This window comes from Oncorhynchus kisutch, linkage group LG16 (assembly GCF_002021735.2).
Source record: "Oncorhynchus kisutch isolate 150728-3 linkage group LG16, Okis_V2, whole genome shotgun sequence".
NCBI lineage: Eukaryota > Metazoa > Chordata > Actinopteri > Salmoniformes > Salmonidae > Oncorhynchus > Oncorhynchus kisutch.
The window spans coordinates 49,540,366-49,559,949 of NC_034189.2; the positions used below are offsets into that span (position 1 = coordinate 49,540,366).

The 19,584-nt window shown below is 43.1% G+C and overlaps 1 protein-coding gene across 1 annotated transcript in view; it reads right to left on the minus strand.

Annotated features, from left to right (window-relative positions):
• Window positions 1–19,375, minus strand: part of LOC109879360 (collagen alpha-1(XVIII) chain-like) — a 96,233-nt gene extending 76,858 nt beyond the window's left edge. Inside the window, exon 1 of the mRNA XM_031792812.1 lies at window positions 19,085–19,375. Coding sequence (XP_031648672.1) covers window positions 19,085–19,169 — 85 coding nt within the window. The 5' untranslated portion in view covers window positions 19,170–19,375. The remainder of the gene's footprint in view (window positions 1–19,084) is intronic.
• Between the last annotated feature and the right edge of the window lie 209 nt (window positions 19,376–19,584).

Consider the following 19,584-nt stretch of genomic DNA (forward strand, 5'->3'; position numbering starts at 1 on the left):
TTGCAAACAACGACCATTGGTGTTGGCAAATGGCAAGACAGCACAAACAGATCTGGGACCAGGTTAAAAGAAACGACCGTAGGATTTGGCAAGACAGCGCAAACAGATCTTGGACCAGGGTAAAGACTTCAGGATCAGGGAGAGAAACGATGAGATGACAGAGACAGACAGAGAGGTGACAGGTGGGCCAGGCATACTGTGATGCTGGTCACCAGGGGTCAGACACATTTTGGAATAACTGTACTCTGACACAGCTAACATGACACAGTTGACTCACTGGGCGTTTCACCACAGATGTTTAATCAGTGATGGTTTGAGGTGGATTGGACTGGATGACGAGAAGCTTACAAGCAAACAAGGGGCCAATGGTTCCAAACCAACCCTGTAGTTTCGATCTAAGAAAAGATCTTGGTTCAATACATCGTATATACCATCCAGGGGAGAATGACTGCCCCCTCTCATTGAAGCCATGGAAGTTCAAGGCCGACCGCGGTACTTCAGACATTGTAAGCAGAAAACAGGATAACCAATTATAGTGAATGGAAAAATGGCGATCTTTGTGGTCAATCTTTGTGTAAATAAAAACTTCTTTTGAAGACAACCATGTTAGGGTAGTAGCGGGTAACTATCCCCCTGGGGTAACTGCACCCCCCCCCCCGAGATTCACATAAAGACCACAGGATGTCACCAAATTATTTCCCCAACACTTTCCCTGGTTGTCACTGTTCTTGCTGAAGAAAGAATGTCCTGTGTCATCACAACTTTTGGCAATAATTCAACAAAAAGTTGATCAAATGTAAAAATAAAAAATATATAAATAGGAAAGCCTTAAAATAAATAATCCACTGTTTAGAGGGAAAATTGTTGATAATGTTTTAGTAAAGTTGTAATATGTTGAAGTGTGTTCCATACTAGGGGGAAACTTTCCCCTGGGGGCTAGTTATCACTTTATGGTTATGAATGTGACTTTTATCTCCCTCACCAACTTCAAACATCTGCTATCTGAGCACCTAACTGATCGCTGCAGCTGTACATAGTCTATCGGTAAATAGCCCACCCATTTTTACCTACCTCATTCCCATACTGTTTATATTTATTTACTTTTCTGCTCTTTTGCACAACAATATCTCTACCTGTACATGACCATCTTATCATTTATCACTCCAGTGTTAATCTGCAAAATTGTAATTATTCACCTACCTCCTCATGCCTTTTGCACACAATGTATATAGACTCTCTTTTTTTCTACTGTGTTATTGACTTGTTAATTGTTTACTCCATGTGTAACTCTGTTGTCTGTTCACACTGCTATGCTTTATCTTGGCCAGGTCGCAGTTGCAAATGAGAACTTGTTCTCAACTAGCCTACCTGGTTAAATAAAGGTGTTCTCAACTAGCCTACCTGGTTAAATAAAGGTGAAATAAAAATAATATAAAATTAAATTAAAAAATTGTGACCTACAGGTACAAATTAGAATCGTGCAATAGCGAGCATAAGAGAGTTGCCACATTAATGTTACACAGAGTTAATTAGTTGTTATTAAATGTTATATTCCAATGTTATTTAATGTTATTATTTATATTCCATTCCAATATTATCTTCCAATTAATTTTTTATGAATTAAAAACAACTATTGAAAACCTTGTGCTCCTGAATGCAATTTTAAAGACTACTGGGACTTTTCGTCAAATCTCCTCATAGTGCAGATATTAATGGTGACATGTGCAACACCATTTCCCCCCATATTTAACTTAAATCATTCAAATAAGACAACTAGACTTAGCTTTTAAGTATTACTTACTAAATAATTTGTGTGAAACCCTATGTCATAATCGGCCAGTTACCCCGGTACTTTAAAAAAACGCCATTTCATGAAACATTTAATGAAATAACTAAAAGTGTAAACTGTAGCCAATTATTTCCCTTTACAGTTTATTCACCTAAGCATGATCTTCATTCACATACCAATTTTTCTCTCCAAATGTTGCGTTTTGTGTTAGCAATTAGACATTATTCTTAGGGGGGGGGGGGCTAGTTACCCCCTAGTACCCTAATAATAATTGCTTCTAATGCACCAGGTGTATGTCATAAAAACAATTATTTTTTAAATTGCACACAGAAGAAGTTATACGGATAGTTTAGTTGCTAATGGCAGCCTGCAGTACCCCGGGCGGCCTTCACATTGAGTTACTCAATGAGAGGGGGCAGCACTGAGCTAGCCTGCAACGTCACTTCCTGGAGTAGCTCAAACTGCACGTTATGCCTCTATGAGAAGCCATTTTAACTGACTTAATTTGGCTTTAATGCGCTATTGAGTCTTCACATAGGAATGAATGGTGTCACGTGTTCAATGGCTTTGTCCATTCATACATAGTCATTGATACCATCACAATTAATCTGACATTCTGTTTTTAAACTGCATATAAACAATATTACATTGTTTTAAACTAATTTTCTGTTTCTCACCCCAAAAAACACAACTCCAATGATTAATCCCTAGGGAGTAAATCTAAGCCCCACCCTCTACCCTTTAGGCTCATGGCGACAAATAGCCGTGTGAATCTAGCACTTGTATCTTAAATGGACAATGGCCCCACAGTCGGCTAGGATCCAGTTAGTTGTTCAGGTTGGAGTTGAATTGGGCACCATGCCATCTGGGCCCCATGTGGGAAGTGAATGAGAGCATCCTCTTCCATTCCACCAGGCCTGATGAGACGTAGAGTACCCACAACACAGTAGATCCTCCAGTGGAAAAGTTAGACACTCGGCTATCTTATCTGAGATCCTTTCCCACTATGCTGAATACAGGCAGCTCAGACAATTGTCTTGTTCTGTGTTGATCAAACGCTTTAGAAACCGGCTTTCCATGACCAGTGAGTCACTCACTCAACACATAGAGGTTTCTCTGATACAGTGACTGACTAGCAAAGAAGAGAATTCCGGGTAAATGCTTTCTATGTTTTGAGAGGCTGCTTGGCACAGCGAGATATGTGCAGTGTTGTGTGAACTACCTATTAACCATGAAATAGTCTGTTGACCATTCAATGAAGTATACATACAAGTGAATCCTGATGTTTATTATTAAGCCCCCTACTGCCTTCAGAACAGACTCAATTCCACTATATCCACTATATCCACTATACAAGGTGTCGACGGAGCATGAACTGTACAAGGTGTCGACGGAGCATGAACTATACAAGGTGTCGACGGAGCATGAACTATACAAGGTGTCGACGGAGCATGGACTATACAAGGTGTCGACGGAGCATGGACTATACAAGGTGTCGACAGAGCATGAACTATACAAGGTGTCGACGGAGCATGAACTATACAAGGTGTCGCCGGAGCATGAACTATACAAGGTGTCGCCGGAGCATGAACTATACAAGGTGTCGACGGAGCATGAACTATACAAGGTGTCGCCGGAGCATGGACTATACAAGGTGTCGACGGAGCATGAACTATACAAGGTGTCGACGGAGCATGAACTATACAAGGTGTCGACGGAGCATGAACTATACAAGGTGTCGACGGAGCATGGACTATACAAGGTGTCGACGGAGCATGGACTATACAAGGTGTCGCCGGAGCATGGACTATACAAGGTGTCGACGGAGCATGGACTATACAAGGTGTCGACGGAGCATGAACTATACAAGGTGTCGAAAGCGTTCCACTGGGGTGCTGGCCCATGTTGACTCCAACACTTCCCACAGTTGTGTTAAGTTGGCTGGATGCCCTTTGGGTGGTGTACCATTCTTGATACACACAGGAAACCTTTGAGCATAAAAAGAACAGAAGCGTTGCAGTTCTTGACACACTCAAACCGGTGCGCCTGGCACCTACTACCATACCTCGTTCAGAGGCACTTAAATCTGTTGTCTTGCCCATAAACCCTTTAAACGGCACACATGCACAATCCATGTCTCAATTGTCTCAAGGCTTAAAAATCCTTCTTTAACCTGTCTCCTCCCCTTCATCTACACTGATTGAAGTGGACTTAACTAGTGACATCAATAAGGGATCATAGCTTTCACCTGGATTCTCCTGGCCAGTCTATGTCATGGAAAGACCAAGTGTTCCTAATGTTTCGTACACTCAGTGTATCGTTACATGTTTTCTTAATGGTTTCCATGACAATAAAGCTATGTTAATAGGGCCATGTCGTGAGGAGCAGGGGATGTGATGCAAGCCCCAGCCTGCGGTCTCCCCTGTCCCCACCATCACCCCTAGCACCACCTCAAAGCAGCCTGCCCAGTCTGACTCTGCAGATGGCTAAACATTGCATTCCGTACCATCAAACAGGACCTATTCTGTTCAAAGACCAATTTAGATGGGCAAGCTGATATAAACACAAAGAAAGGTGGAAGAGGGTCTGAAAACATCCTCTTCTCCCTGTTAGATCATCCATGTATGTCACTATTACACTATTATTACACTTCCTGTGTCTCTCCAAAGCATCCTGGGATTGTCGTTGACGTTTTCCCTAACTGCTGGTCCGGGGTCAGATATTTGTTAATAACCAAATGGCTTCATGTTAAGACTCGTGGTAGCGTAATCAGATCCCATATCTGTGGTTAGGGGCAACCTCTACTACCTCACTTAGAGTGACTTAAAAGTCAAGATGGGTTTGGTCAACTAGGCTACACAAGGCTAAAGTAGTAATTATAGTTAAGAGTGGGACAAAACACAGGTATTAACATGCTAAGAGCTGTCTACAGAAACACGTAGGAACTAAGAGGAACGGGCATACTTCCCTGGAGGGGCAGAGGTATTACTACTTCCCTGGACAGGGCAGAGGTGTTACTACTTCCCTGGACAGGGCAGAGGTGTTACTACTTCCCTGGACAGGGCAGAGGTGTTACTACTTCCCTGGACAGGGTAGAGGTTTTACTACTTCCCTGGACATGGCAGAGGTATTACTACTTCCCTGGACAGGGTAGAGGTGTTTCTACTTCCCTGGACAGGACAGAGGTGTTACTGGACAGGGCAGAGGTGTTACTACTTCACTGGACATGGCAGAGGTATTACTACTTCCCTGGACAGGGCAGAGGTGTTACTACTTCCCTGGACAGAACAGAGGTGTTACTACTTCCCTGGACAGGGCAGAGGTGTTACTACTTCCCTGGACAGGGCAGAGGTGTTACAACTTCACTGGACAGGGCAGAGGTGTTACTACTTCCATGGACAGGGCAGATGTGTAACTACAAACAACTCTCTGGTAAAAAGAAGGACGGGGGTGTATGCCTTATGAATAACGAGTCATGGTGTGATCATAACAACAAACAGAAACTCAAGTCCTTTTGTTCACCTGAACTAGAATTCCTTACAATCAAATGCCGACCGCATTATCTACCAAGAGAATTCTCTTCGATTATAATCACAGTCGTGTATATCACCACCAAGCAGATACCTCGACGGCCCTGAAAGAACTTCATTGGACTCTATGTAAACTGGAAACCACACATCCTGATGCTGCATTTATTGTAGCTGGGGATTTTAACAAAGCTAATCGGAAAACAAGGCTTCCTAAATTTTATCAGCATATCGAATGCACGACCCGGGCTGGCAGCATTCTGGATCATTGCTACTCTAACTTCCGCGACACATACAAAGCCCTCCCTCGCCCTCCTTTCGGCAAATCTGACCACGACTCCATTTTGTTGCTCCCAGCCTATAGACAGAAACTAAAACAAGAAACTCACGTCTGTTTAACGCTGGTCTGTGCTCACGTCTGTTTAACGCTGGTCTGACCAATCTGATTCCACGCTTCAAGATTGCTTCGATCACGTGAACTGGGATATGTTCTGGATAGACTCAGACAACAACATTGATGTATACACTGATTTGGTGAGTGAGTTTATTAGCAAGTGCATCGGTGATGTTGTACCCACGGTGACTATTAAAACCTACCCCAACCAGAAACCGTGGATTGATGACAGCATTCGCGCAAAACTGAAAGTGCGAACCACTGCTTTTAATCATGGCAAGGCGACCGGAAACATGACCGAATACAAACAGTGTAGCTATTCCCTCCGCAAGGCAATCAAACAAGCTAAGAGTCAGTATAGAGACAAAGTAGAGTCGCAATTCAACAGCTCAGACACGAGACGTATGTGGCAGGGTCTACAGTCAATCACGGATTACAAAAAGAAAACCAGCCCCGTCGCGGACACTGACGTCTTGCTCCCAGACAAACTAAACAACTTCTTTGCTCGCTTTGAGGACAATACAGTGCCACTGACACAGCCCGCTACCAAAACCTGTGGGTTCTCCTCACCGCTGCCAATGTGAGTAAAATATTTAAACATGTTAACCCTCGCAAGGCTGCCGACCCAGACAGCATCACTAGCCGCGTCCTCAGAGCATGCGCAGACCAGCTGGCGGGTGTGTTTACGGACATATTCAATCAATCCCTATCCCAGTCTGTTCTCCCCACATGCTTCAAGAGGGCCATTGTTCCTGTTCCAAGAAAGCTAAGGTAACTGAACTAAACGAAAATCGCCCCGTAGCACTCACTTCCGCCATCATGAAGTTCTTTGAGAGACTAGCCAAGGATCATATCACCTTCACCCTACCTGACACCCTAGACCCACTCCAATTTGCTTACCGCCCCAATAAGTCCACAGATGACGCAATCACAATCACACTGCACACTGCCCTAACCCATCTGGACAAGAGGAATACCTATGTAAGAATGCTGTTCATCGATTACAGCTCAGCATTTAACACCATAGTAACCTCCAAACTCGTCATTAAGCTCGAGACCCTGGGTCTCGACCCTGCCCTGTGCAACTGGGTCCTGGACTTTCTGACGGGCCACCCCCAGGTGTTGAGGGTAGGAAACAACATCTCCACCCCGCTGATCCTCAACACTGGGGCCCCACAAGGGTACGTTCTCAGCCCTCTCCTGTACTCCCGGTTCACCCATGACTGCGTGATCATGCACGCCTCCAACTCAATCATCAAGTTTGCAGACGACACTACAGTGGTAGGCTTGATTACCAACAACGACGAGACAACCTACAGGGAGCAGGTGAGGGCTCTCGGAGTGTGGTGTCAGGAAAATAACCTCACACTCAACATCAACAAAACAAAGGAAACAGCAGAGGGAGCACCCCCCTATCCACATCGACGGGACAGTAGTGGAGAAGGTGGAAAGTTTTAAGTTCCTCGGCATACACATCCTGGACAAACTGAAATGGTCCACCCACACAGACAGCGTGGTGAAGAAGGCGCAACAGCGCCTCTTCAACCTCTGGAGGCTGAAGAAATTTGGCTTGTCACCGAAAACACAACTTTTACAGATGCACAATCGAGAGCATCCTGTCGGGCTGTATCACCGCCTGGTACGGCAACTGCTCCGCCCACGACCGTAAGGCTCTCCAGAGGGTAGTGCGGTCTGCACAACGCATCACCGGGGGAAAACTATCTGCCCTCCAGGACACCTACACCACCCGATGTTACAAGAAGGCCAAAAAGATCATCAAGGACCACAACCACCCGAGCCACTGCCTGTTCACCCCGCTATCATCCAGAAGTCGAGGTCAGTATAGGTTCATCAAAGCAGGGACCGAGAGACTGAAAAACAGCTTCTATCTCAAGGCCATCAGACGGTTAAATAGCCATCACTAACATTGAGTGGCTGCTGCCAACATACAGACTCAAATCTCTAGCCACTTTAATAATAACAAATTGGATGTAATAAATGTATCTCTAGTCACTTAAACAATGCCACTTTATATTATGTTTACATTCCCTACATTACTCATCTCATATGTATATACTGTACACTATACCATCTACTGCATCTTACCTATGCCGTACGACCATCGCTCATCCATCTATGTATATGTATATACTGTACACTATACCATCTACTGCATCTTACCTATGCTACACGGCCATCGCTCATCCATCTATTTATATGTATATACTGTACACTATACCATCTACTGCATCTTACCTATGCTACACGGCCATCGCTCATCCATCTATTTATATGTATATACTGTACTCTATACCATCTACTGCATCTTACCTATGCCGTACGACCATCGCTCATCCATCTATTTATATGTATATACTGTACACTATACCATCTACTGCATCCTGTCTATGCCGTACGACCATCACTCATCCATCTATTTATATGTATATACTGTACTCTATACCATCTACTGCATCTTACCTATGCTACACGGCCATCGCTCATCCATCTATTTATATGTATATACTGTACTCTATACCATCTACTGCATCTTACCTATGCTGTACGACCATCGCTCATCCATCTATTTATATGTACATATTCTTATTCATTCCTTTACACTTGTGTGTATAAGGTAGTTGTTGTGAAATTGTTAGAGAACTTGTTAGATATTACTGCACGGTCGGAACTAGAAGCATTTCGCTACACTCGCATTAACATCTGCTAACCATGTGTGTGTGACCAATAAAATGTGATTTGATTTGACTTCCCTAGACAGGACAGAGGTGTTACTACTTCCCTGGACAGGGTAGAGGTGTTACTACTTCCCTGGACAGGGTAGAGGTGTTACTACTTCCCTGGACAGGGTAGAGGTGTTACTACTTCCCTGGACAGGGTAGAGGTGTTACTACTTCCCTGGACAGAACAGAGGTGTTACTACTTCCCTGGACAGGGTAGAGGTGTTACTACTTCCCTGGACAGGGTAGAGGTGTTACTACTTCCCTGGACAGAACAGAGGTGTTACTACTTCCCTGGACAGGGTAGAGGTGTTACTACTTCCCTGGACAGAACAGAGGTGTTACTTCTTCCCTGGACAGGGTAGAGGTGTTACTACTTCCCTGGACAGGGTAGAGGTGTTACTACTTCCCTGGACAGAACAGAGGTGTTACTACTTCCCTGGACAGGGTAGAGGTGTTACTACTTCCCTGGACAGAACAGAGGTGTTACTACTTCCCTGGACAGGGTAGAGGTGTTACTACTTCCCTGGACAGAACAGAGGTGTTACTTCTTCCCTGGACAGGGTAGAGGTGTTACTACTTCCCTGGACAGGGTAGAGGTGTTACTACTTCCCTGGACAGAACATAGGTGTTACTACTTCCCTGGACAGAACAGAGGTGTTACTACTTCCCTGGACAGGGTAGAGGTGTAGTCCAGGATTTTACCTGTTTGTCCCAAATAGCAATACAGTCTCCTTTCTTTTCATCATGACCACTAAGAGCAACAAGTCTACCAAGACGCTTCCATCAATGTTGCCCAAACAACATGTCCATCATGACTCTTCCACCAATGTTGTCCTAACAACATGTCCACCATGACTCTTCCACCAATGTTGTCCTAACAAGTCTACCAAGACGCTTCCACCAATGTTGTCCTAACAACATGTCCACCATGACTCTTGAACCTGAGCCCTGCCCAACACAAATGTCCTGTCCTTCTATCCCTCTTATTGAACCTGAGCCATGCCCAACGCCAATGGCATGTCCTCCTGTCCCTCTTATTGAACCTGAGCCCTGCCCAACACCAGAGTCCTTTGATGAGTCAGACAGTGACAGGTAAAGCTAGTTGATTTGTCAGCTCCCTTTCATTTGCCCCTAGTCACGCCCAACTCAAGACACAATTCAACAAAGTGTCACAGAGACCATAGACCTCTATGGCATTACAGTAGCTAGCTACAGACTAGAACTACCTTCCTGTCTCTAGTTAGAACTATATGGCAGTACAGTAGCTACCTACAGACTAGAACTGCATTCCTGTCTCTAGTTAGAACTGTATGGCAGTACAGTAGCTACCTACAGACTAGAACTACCTTCCTGTCTCTAGTTAGAACTGTATGGCAGTACAGTAGCTACCTACAGACTAGAACTACCTTCCTGTCTCTAGTTAGAACTGTATGGCAGTACAGTAGCTACCTACAGACTAGAACTGCATTCCTGTCTCTAGTTAGAACTATATGGCAGTACAGTAGCTGTATACAGACTAGAACTACCTTCCTGTCTCTAGTTCAGATCTGAAGCAGACATGTTTTCCAGCCAAACCCCAGAGGGGTAGATTATTTATCACAACTTATAGGTCTGCACAGTATAATGAGCAGGGCAATTTTCAGGTTGAAGGGACGTCTTTCAAACATCCAACGTCACATTCCAAGCCACTGTTTGGGCCTAGAGCCCAGCCGAACTAGCCTGCAGAAAGACCTCAGAAGTAAAGTATGATCATACAGTTATTGATAGTTTGGGTAACAGTTATGTGAAATCTATTTGACTACATTAGCAGAAATAAAAAGTGTATGTTACTTAGACATTCATCATATAATCTTCCCCCAATATGTGTTATTAATATAGTTCCACAAGACCCAACCATCCATTAGTCAACAAACACAAAACATTATGCTGCTTCGGTGTTACACTGGTATGATTATGACTGAGTTTGGGACCTCATGTTCATACATGTTGTTGGAACAGCTATGGATCCAGGAAATGATCCAGATATTTTGGAGCCCTATGAAACAACAGAGTTTATCATTTAATTACAGCATGAGACAGAAGCTACCCTACAATACATCAGCGTTCCCCTGCCTTTCCACTCAGAAACATCCTGTAAGGAAGGAGACCACAGCTCCAATACAACCAATCATTTCCAAGACAGCTACTGTAACATGGACAGAGATGCCACATCTATTCTATGTGGAAATGTGGGAGTATTGCTAAAAAGAATGATAATGGAATTTCTGAAACCCCTGATGATATGGATTGTCCGTAAGCTCATACAAAAGACACAGCGTTCCAACAGAGTTGACCTCTATGTGAGTGAGCAGGGTTGAAGGACAATGTGTTCCCTGCCACCCTGGCATGGTCAACAAGAGAAGGAAACAAAGACAGATGAAGTCAGGAGCCACAAGATGAACTGGCATCTGTTTCCCTGGAAAGACTGGCCTGGCCAACCCTCAACCCTCCCTGGAGAAGGGAAAGTCTGAGCACACCATCAATCACTAGCCTGGAGGGACACACAAACAATGCTGCACACGCACACACCACATACACACAGAGAAAGAGAGAGAGCAAGAGCGAGACAGACAGACAGACAGACAGACAGACAGACAGACAGACAGACAGACAGACAGACAGACAGACAGACAGACAGACAGACAGACAGACAGACAGACAGACAGACAGACAGACAGACAGACAGACACACAGACAGAGAGACAGAGAGACAGAGAGACAGAGAGACACACAGACAGAGAGACAGAGCGACATACAAGTTCTCCCACTTAAAAAGATGAGAGAGGCCTGTAATTTTCATCAGAAGTACACTTCAACTATGACAGACAAAATGAGAGAAAAAAAAATCCAGAAAATCACATTGTAGGATTTTTAATTTATTTATTTGCAAATTATGGTGGAAAATAACTATTTGGTCAATAACAAAAGTTTATCTCAATACTTTGTTATATACCCTTTGTTGGCAATGACAGAGGTCAAACGTTTTCTTTAAGTCTTCACAAGGTTTTCACACACTGTTGCTGGTATTTTGGCCCATTCCTCCATGCAGATCTCCTCTAGAGCAGTGATGTTTTGGGGCTGTTGCTGGGCAACATGGACTTTCAACTCCCTCCAAAGATTTTCTATGGGGTTGAGATCTGGAGAATGGCTAGGCCACTCCAGGACCTTGAAATGCTTCTTACGAAGCCACTCCTTCGTTGCCAGGGCGGTGTGTTTGGGATCATTGTCATGCTGAAAGACCCAGCCAAGTTTCATCTTCAATGCCCTTGCTGATGGAAGGAGGTTTTCACTCAAAATCTCACAATACATGGCCCCATTCATTCTTTCCTTTACACGGATCAGTCGTCCTGGTCCCTTTGCAGAAAAACAGCCCCAAAGCATGATGTTTCCACCCCCATTCTTCACAGTAGGTATGGTGTTCTTTGGATGCAACTCAGCATCCTTTGTCCTCCAAACACGACAAGTTGAGTTTTTACCAAAAAGTTATATTTTGGTTTCATCTGACCATATGACATTCTCCCAATCTTCTTCTGGATCATCCAAATGCTTCAGACGGGCCTGGACATGTACTGGCTTAAACAGGGGGACATGTCTGGCACTGCAGGATTTGAGTCCCTGGGGGCGTAGTGTGTTACTGATAGTAGGCTTTGTTACTTTGGTCCTAGCTCTCTGCAGGTCATTCACTCGGTCCCCCCGTGTGGTTCTGGGATTTTTGCTCACCGTTCTTGTGATCATTTTGACCCCACGGGGTGAGGTCTTGCGTGGAGCCCCAGATCAAGGGAGATTATCAGTGGTCTTGTATGTCTTCCATTTCCTAATAATTGCTCCCACAGTTGATTTCTTCAAACCAAGCTGCTTACCTATTGCAGATTCAGTCTTCCCAGCCTGGTGCAGGTCTACAATTTTGTTTCTGGTGTCCTTTGACAGCTCTTTGGTCTTGGCCATAGTTAAGTTTGGAGTGTGACTGTTTGAGGTTGTGGACAGGTGTCTTTTATACTGATAACAAGTTCAAACAGGTGCCATTAATACAGGTAACGAGTGGAGGACAGAGGAGCCTCTTAAAAAAGAAGTTACAGGTCTGTGAGAGCCAGAAATCTTGCTTGTTTTTAGGTGACCAAATACTTATTTTCCACCATAATTTTCAAATAAATTCATTAAAAATCCTACAATGTGATTTTCTGGATTTTCTTTTCTAATTTTGTCTGTCATAGTTGAAGTGTACCTATGATGAAAATTACAGGCCTCTCTCATCTTTTTAAGTGGGAGAACTTGCACAATTGGTGGCTGACTAAATACTTTTTTGCCCCACTGTACATACAGAGAGAGAGAGAGAGAGAGAGAGAGAGAGAGAGAGAGAGAGAGAGAGAGAGAGAGAGAGAGAGAACTATAGACAAAATGCAAACCCTCCAATCCAAAAAGGCCTGTGGTCCACAAATTCCAATTGGCTTTACTTAAACTCTTTAACATCATCCTCAGCTCTGGCATCTTACCCAATATTTGGAACCAAGGACTGATGACCCCAATCCACAAAAGTGAAGACAAATTTAACCCCAATAACTACCTTGGGATATGTGTCAACAGCAACCTTGGGAAAATCCTCTGCATTATCATTAACACCAGACTTGTACATTTCCTAGGTGAAAGGAAATGTACATTTCCTCTACTGAGCAAATGTCAAATTGGCTTTTTACCAAATGACCATATGACATACCACGTATTCACCCTGCACATCCTAATTGACATAAACCAAAACATAGGCAAAGTCTTCTCATGCTTTGTTGACTTAAAAAAAAAGCTGCTATACATATTGAAGGAAAGTTGTGTTGGGGGAAAAACATTAGACATTATGTACATCCAAGTACACAAAATTGTCACAAAACACACACATTTCTTTCCACAGGGCCGGGGGGTGAAACAGGGATGCAGCTTAAGCCCCACCCTCTTCAGCATATATATCAATGAATTGGCGAGGGCACAAGAACAGTATGCAGCACCCAGCCTCACCCTACTGGAATCTGAAATCAAATGTCTTCTGTTTGCTGATGATCTGGTGCTTCTGTCCCCAACCAAGGAGGGCCTACAGCAGCACCTAGATATTCTGTACAGATTCTGCCAGATCTGGGCCCTGACAGTAAATCTCAGTAAGACAAAAATTAAGGTATAACAAAAAAGGTCCAGTTGCCAGAACCACAAATACAAATTCCATCTAGACACCGTTGCCCTAGAGCACACAAAAAACTATACAGAGACAAGGCAAGAAGGGCATTCTATGCCATCAAAAGGAACATAATATTTGACATACCAATTAGGATCTGGCAAAAAATACTTGATTGAGTTATAGAACCCATTGCCCTTTATGGTTATGAGATCTGGGGTCCGCTAACCAACCAATAATTCTGCATGCAGAATTCTGCAAAAAATATGCTCTGTGTACAACATAAAACATAAAATAATGAATGCAGAGCAGAGCAGAATTAGGCCGATACCCACTAATGATTCAAATCCAGAAAATAGCTTTTAAATTCTACAAAAGGAAGCGATTCCCAAACCTTCCATAACAAAGCCATCACCTACAGAGAGATGATAATGATGATATGATAATCGAAAATTTCAATAAGTATTTCTTTACGGCTTGCCATGCTTTCCTCCTGGCTACCCCAACCCCGGCCAACAGCTCCGCACCCCCCGCAGCTACTTGCCCGAGACTCCCCAGCTTCTTCTTCACCCAAATCCAGATAGCAGATGTTCTGAAAGAGCTGCAAAACCTGGACCTGTACAAATCAGCTGGGCTAGACAATCTGGACCCTCTCTTTCTAAAACTATCCGCCGCCATTGTTGCAACCCCTATTACCAGTCTGTTCAACCTCTCTTTTGTATCGTCCTAGATCCCTAAAGATTGGAAAGCTGCCACGGTCAACCCCCTCTTCAAAGGGGGTGACACTCTAGACCCAAACTGTTATAGACCTATATCCATCCTACCCTGCCTTTCTAAAGTCTTCAAAAGCCAAGTTAATAAACAGATCACAGACCATTTCGAATCCCACCGTACCTTCTCCGCTGTGCAATCCGGTTTTCGAGCTGGTCATGTGTGCACCTCAGCCATGTTCAAGGTACTAAACAATATCATAACCGCCATCGATAAAAGGCAGTACTGTGCAGCCGTCTTCATCGACCTGGCCACGGCTTTCGACTCTGTCAATCACCGTATTCCTATCGGCAGACTCAATAGCCTTCGTTTCTCAAATGACTGCCTCGCCTGGTTCACCAACTACTTCGCAGACAGAGTTCAGTGTGTCTCTATGGGGTACCACAGGGTTCAATTCTCGGGCAGACTCTTTTCTCTGTATATATCAACGATGTCAGTCTTGCTGCGGGTGATTCCCTGATCCACCTCTACACAGACGACACCATTCTGTATACATCTGGCCCTTCTGTGGACACTGTGTTAACTAACCTCCAAACGAGCCACGTGCCATTCAACACTCCTTCCGTGGCCTCCAACTGCTCTTAAACGCTAGTAAAGCCAAATGCGTGCTTTTCAACCGTTCGCTGACCGCACCTGCCCGGACAACTACAAATACCTAGGTGTCTGGCTAGACTGTAAACTCTCCTTCCAGACTCATATCAAATATCTCCAATCCAAAATCAACTCTAGAATCGGCTTTCTATTTCGCAACAAAGCCTCCTTCACTCACGCCGCCAAACATAAAACTGACTATCCTAGAGGTTGACCGATTATGATTTTTCAACGCCGATACTGATACCGATTATTGGAGGGCAAAAAAGGCCGATACTGATTAATCGGCCGATTCAAAACATTTTTTTAATAATAATGATGATTACATCAATACTGAATGAACACTTATTTTAACGTAATATAATACATCAATAAAATCAATTTAGCCTCAAATAAATAATGAAACATGTTCAATTTGGTTTAAATAATACAAAAACAAAGTGTTGGAGAAGAAAGTAAAAGTGCAATATGTGCCATGTAAGAAAGCTAACGTTTAAGTTCCTATGAAAGCTGGTGGTTCCTTTTAACATGAGTCTTCAATATTCCCAGGTAAGAAGTTTTAGGTTGTAGTTATTATAGGAATTATAGGACTATTTCTCTCTATACCATTTGTATTTCATATACCTTTGATTATTGGATGTTCTTGCAGGCACTTTAGTATTAGTATAGCCTCCGTACCTCTCCTCGCTCTCCTTACCCATGCAGAGCAAAGGGAACAACTACTCCAAGTCTCAGAGCGAGTGACGTTTGAAATGCTATTAGCGCGCACCCCGCTAACTAGCTAGCCATTTCACATCACATCGTTACACCAGCCTAATCTCGGGAGTTGATAGGCTTGAAGTCATAAACAGCAGAGCTGCTGGCAAAACGCACGAAAGTGCTGTTTGAATGAATGCTTATGAGCCTGCTGGTGCCTACCATCACTCAGTCAGACTGCTTTATCAAATCATAGACTTAATTATAACATAATAACACACAGAAATGTGAGCCTTAGGTCATTAATGGGGCGGCAGGGTAGCCTAGTGGTTAGATTGTTGGACTAGTAACCGGAAGGTTGCAAGTTCAAACCCCCGAGCTGACAAGGTACAAATCTGTCGTTCTGCCCCTGAACAGGCGGTTAACCCACTGTTCCTGGGCCGTCATTGAAAATAAGAATTTGACCTTAACTGACTTGCCTAGTTAAATAAAGGTAAAATAAATACAATTAATATGGTCAAATCTGGAAACTATCATCTCGAAAACTAGACATTCATTCTTTCAGTGAAATACGGAACCGTTCTGTATTTTATCTAACGGGTGGCATCCATCAGTCTAAATATTCCTGTTACATTGCACAACCTTCAATGTTATGTCATAATTCCGTAAAATTCTGGCAAATTAGTTTGCAATGAGCCAGGCGGCCCAAACTGTTGCATATACCCTGACTCTGCGTGCAATGAACGCAAGAGAAGTGACACAATTTCACCTGGTTAATATTGCCTGCTAACCTGGATTTCTTTTAGCTAAATATGCAGGTTTAAAAATATATACTTCTGTGTATTGATTTTAAGAAAGGCATTGGTGTTTATGGTTAGGTACACATTGGAGCAACGACAGTCCTTTTTCGCAAATGCGCACTGCATCAATTATATGCAACGCAGGACACGCTAGATAAACTAGTAATATGATCAACCATGTGTAGTTATAACTAGTGATTATGATTGATTAAGTTTAATGCTAGCTAGCAACTTACCTTGACTTCTTACTGCATTCGCGTAGCAGGCGGGCTCCTCGTGAGGTAGATGGTTAGAGCGTTGGACTAGTTAACCGTAAGGTTGCAAGATCGAATCCCTGAGCTGACAAGGTACAAATCTGTCGTTCTGCTCCTGAACAGGCAGTTAACCCACTGTTCCTAAATAAGAATGTGTTCTTAACTGACTTGCCTAGTTAAATAAAGATTAAATAAAGGTGTAAAAACAAACAACAACAAAAATCTGCAAAATCGGCGTTCAAAATGACCAATTTCCGATTGTTATGAAATCTTGAAATCGGCCCTAATTAATCGCCCATTCCGATTAATCGGTCGACCTCTAATCCTAACGATCCTAAACTTCGGCGATGTCATCTACAAAATAGCTGCCAATACTCTACTCAGCAAACTGGATGCAGTCTATCACAGTGCCATCAGTTTTGTTACCAAAGCCCCTTATACCACCCACCAATGTGACCTGTATGCTCTAGTAGGCTGGCCCTCGCTACATATTCGTCGCCAGACCCACTGGCTCCAGGTCATCTATAAGTCTATGCTAGGGAGAGCTCCGCCTTACCTCAGCTCACTGGTCACGATAACAACACCCACCCGTAGCAGCAGGAGCCGCCTTTCCTTCCAGTTCTCTGCTGCCAGTGACTGGAACGAATTGCAAAAATCGCTGAAGCTGGAGACTTACATCTCCCTCACTAACTTTAAACATCAACTATCTGAGCAGCTAACCGATCACTGCAGCTGTACATAGTCCATCTGTAAATAGCCCACCCAATCTACCTACCTCATCCCCATATTGTTTTTATTTACTTTTCTGCTCTTTTGCACACCAGTATCACCACTTGCACATCATCATCTGCTCATATATCACTCCAGTGTTAATCTGCTAAATTGTAATTACTTCGCTACTATGGCCTATTTATTGCCTTACCTCCTCACGCCATTTGTACAAATATATAGATAGACTTTCCTTTTTTCTAATGTGTTATTGACTGTATGTTTGTTTATTCCATGTGTAACTCTGTGTTGTTGCTTGTGTCGCACTGCTTTGTTTTATCTTGGCCAGGACGCAGTTGTAAATGAGAACTTGTTCTCAACTAGCCTACCTGGTTAAATAAAGGTGTTCTCAACTAGCCTACCTGGTTAAATAAAGGTGTTCTCAACTAGCCTACCTGGTTAAATAAAGGTGTTCTCAACTTGCCTACCTGGTTAAATAAAGTTTAAATAAAAAATACAAATAAAAATTAACCTGGAGAAGAGTCCCCTAAGCAAGCTGGTCCTGGGGCTCTGTTCACAAACACAAACAGACCCTACAGAGTCCCAGGTCAGCAACACAATTAGACCCAACCAAATCATGAGAGAAAATAAAATAAAAAAAATAACAAAAAAAATGAGAAAACTAGAATGCTATTTGGCCCTAAACAGAGAATACCTGATCACTGTGACTGACCCAAAATGAAGGAAAGCTCTGACTATGTACAGATTCAGTAAGCATAGCCTTGCTATTGAGAGAGAGAGAGAGAGAGAGAGAGAGAGAGAGAGAGAGAGAGAGATTTGAAATGTCTTTATTCTTTTGGAACTTTTGTGAGTGTAATGTTTACTGTTCATTTTTTATTGTTTATTTCACTTTTGTTTATTATCTATTTCACTTGCTTTGGCAATGTAAACATATGTTTCCCATGCCAATAAAGCCCTTTAAATTATAATAGCTGATTGAGGATTTCAGTGAAAACATTACAAAGATGAAAAGACTAATAAACGTCAAGTCAATGTTATGTCTAGCAGGTTAAAAGACCACCACAAGCTCTGGCTTGTATAGTAGACTAACCTACTATTGTACTTTATATTCCAATGCAACTATTGAATGTGCTATTGGCGTTGGTGTTGGAAGATTGTCTTTGCGATTTTAGCTGTTGATAGTTCCGGACAAGCCTAGACATACATTACCATTAGCACAACCACCACACTTCATTCCTCCCTTGAGTGATGGATCAAATATCACTATACCTGATTATGCCCAGAACAGTCCACAGCATAGGTGTCATAGAAACCTGAAATGTTTTCCTTATGTGGTCTACAATGGGTATGCCATCAAGAGTAGCTGTAATAAACTAATGTTCAGTAGGGGTTCAAATAAAATCTATAATCTCCTATAACGCAGATGTAAAAATATTTACAAAATGTAACATAGTAGGCTGTTATTTTATGTTGTAATTACCAACTAGAGATGCAATAGTATTAAAGATATTTAAGTCACATGCATTTAAAGACTCAAAAGGCTTCAATTTTGCCTGTACATTTCTAAGAAATTGCAACAATGTATCCGACATATTTACCTGTCCTTTGAGTTTCTGTCCATGTGACAGCCAGCAGAAGTACGCAGGTATGCAGACCCAACGACCACCTGTCAACACAAGGCATGCTTTTCCGCTTATTTGTGCAAAATATTTCCACAAGTCCTTTTGTTTAGTAAGCAAAAAGCTAAAAGGTTCATGCACATTTGGGCATCTCCGTCTCGGTCCTAGAACAGTGTCGTTGGAATTAATGGCAGGTACGCTATGCAGCCTTTGCACAGTTCCAAGCTGAGTTCTCTGTCTGCGCACGGAACCTTGAGTACCGAAACAGAATTGACAGTATAATCTACAGTAAAACGTTAGTTCGCGGGCGCTATGGACAAACCCTCAATTTATCCACGGGATTTTCCCCTGGGTCCTAAGTATCCTAATGTTTTGGTAGTTTCATACAAACCTCTGTGACTGACAGGGTAGCCTAGTGGTTAGAGCGTTGGACTAGTAACCGGAAGTTTGCAAGTTCAAATCCCCGAGCTGACAAGGTA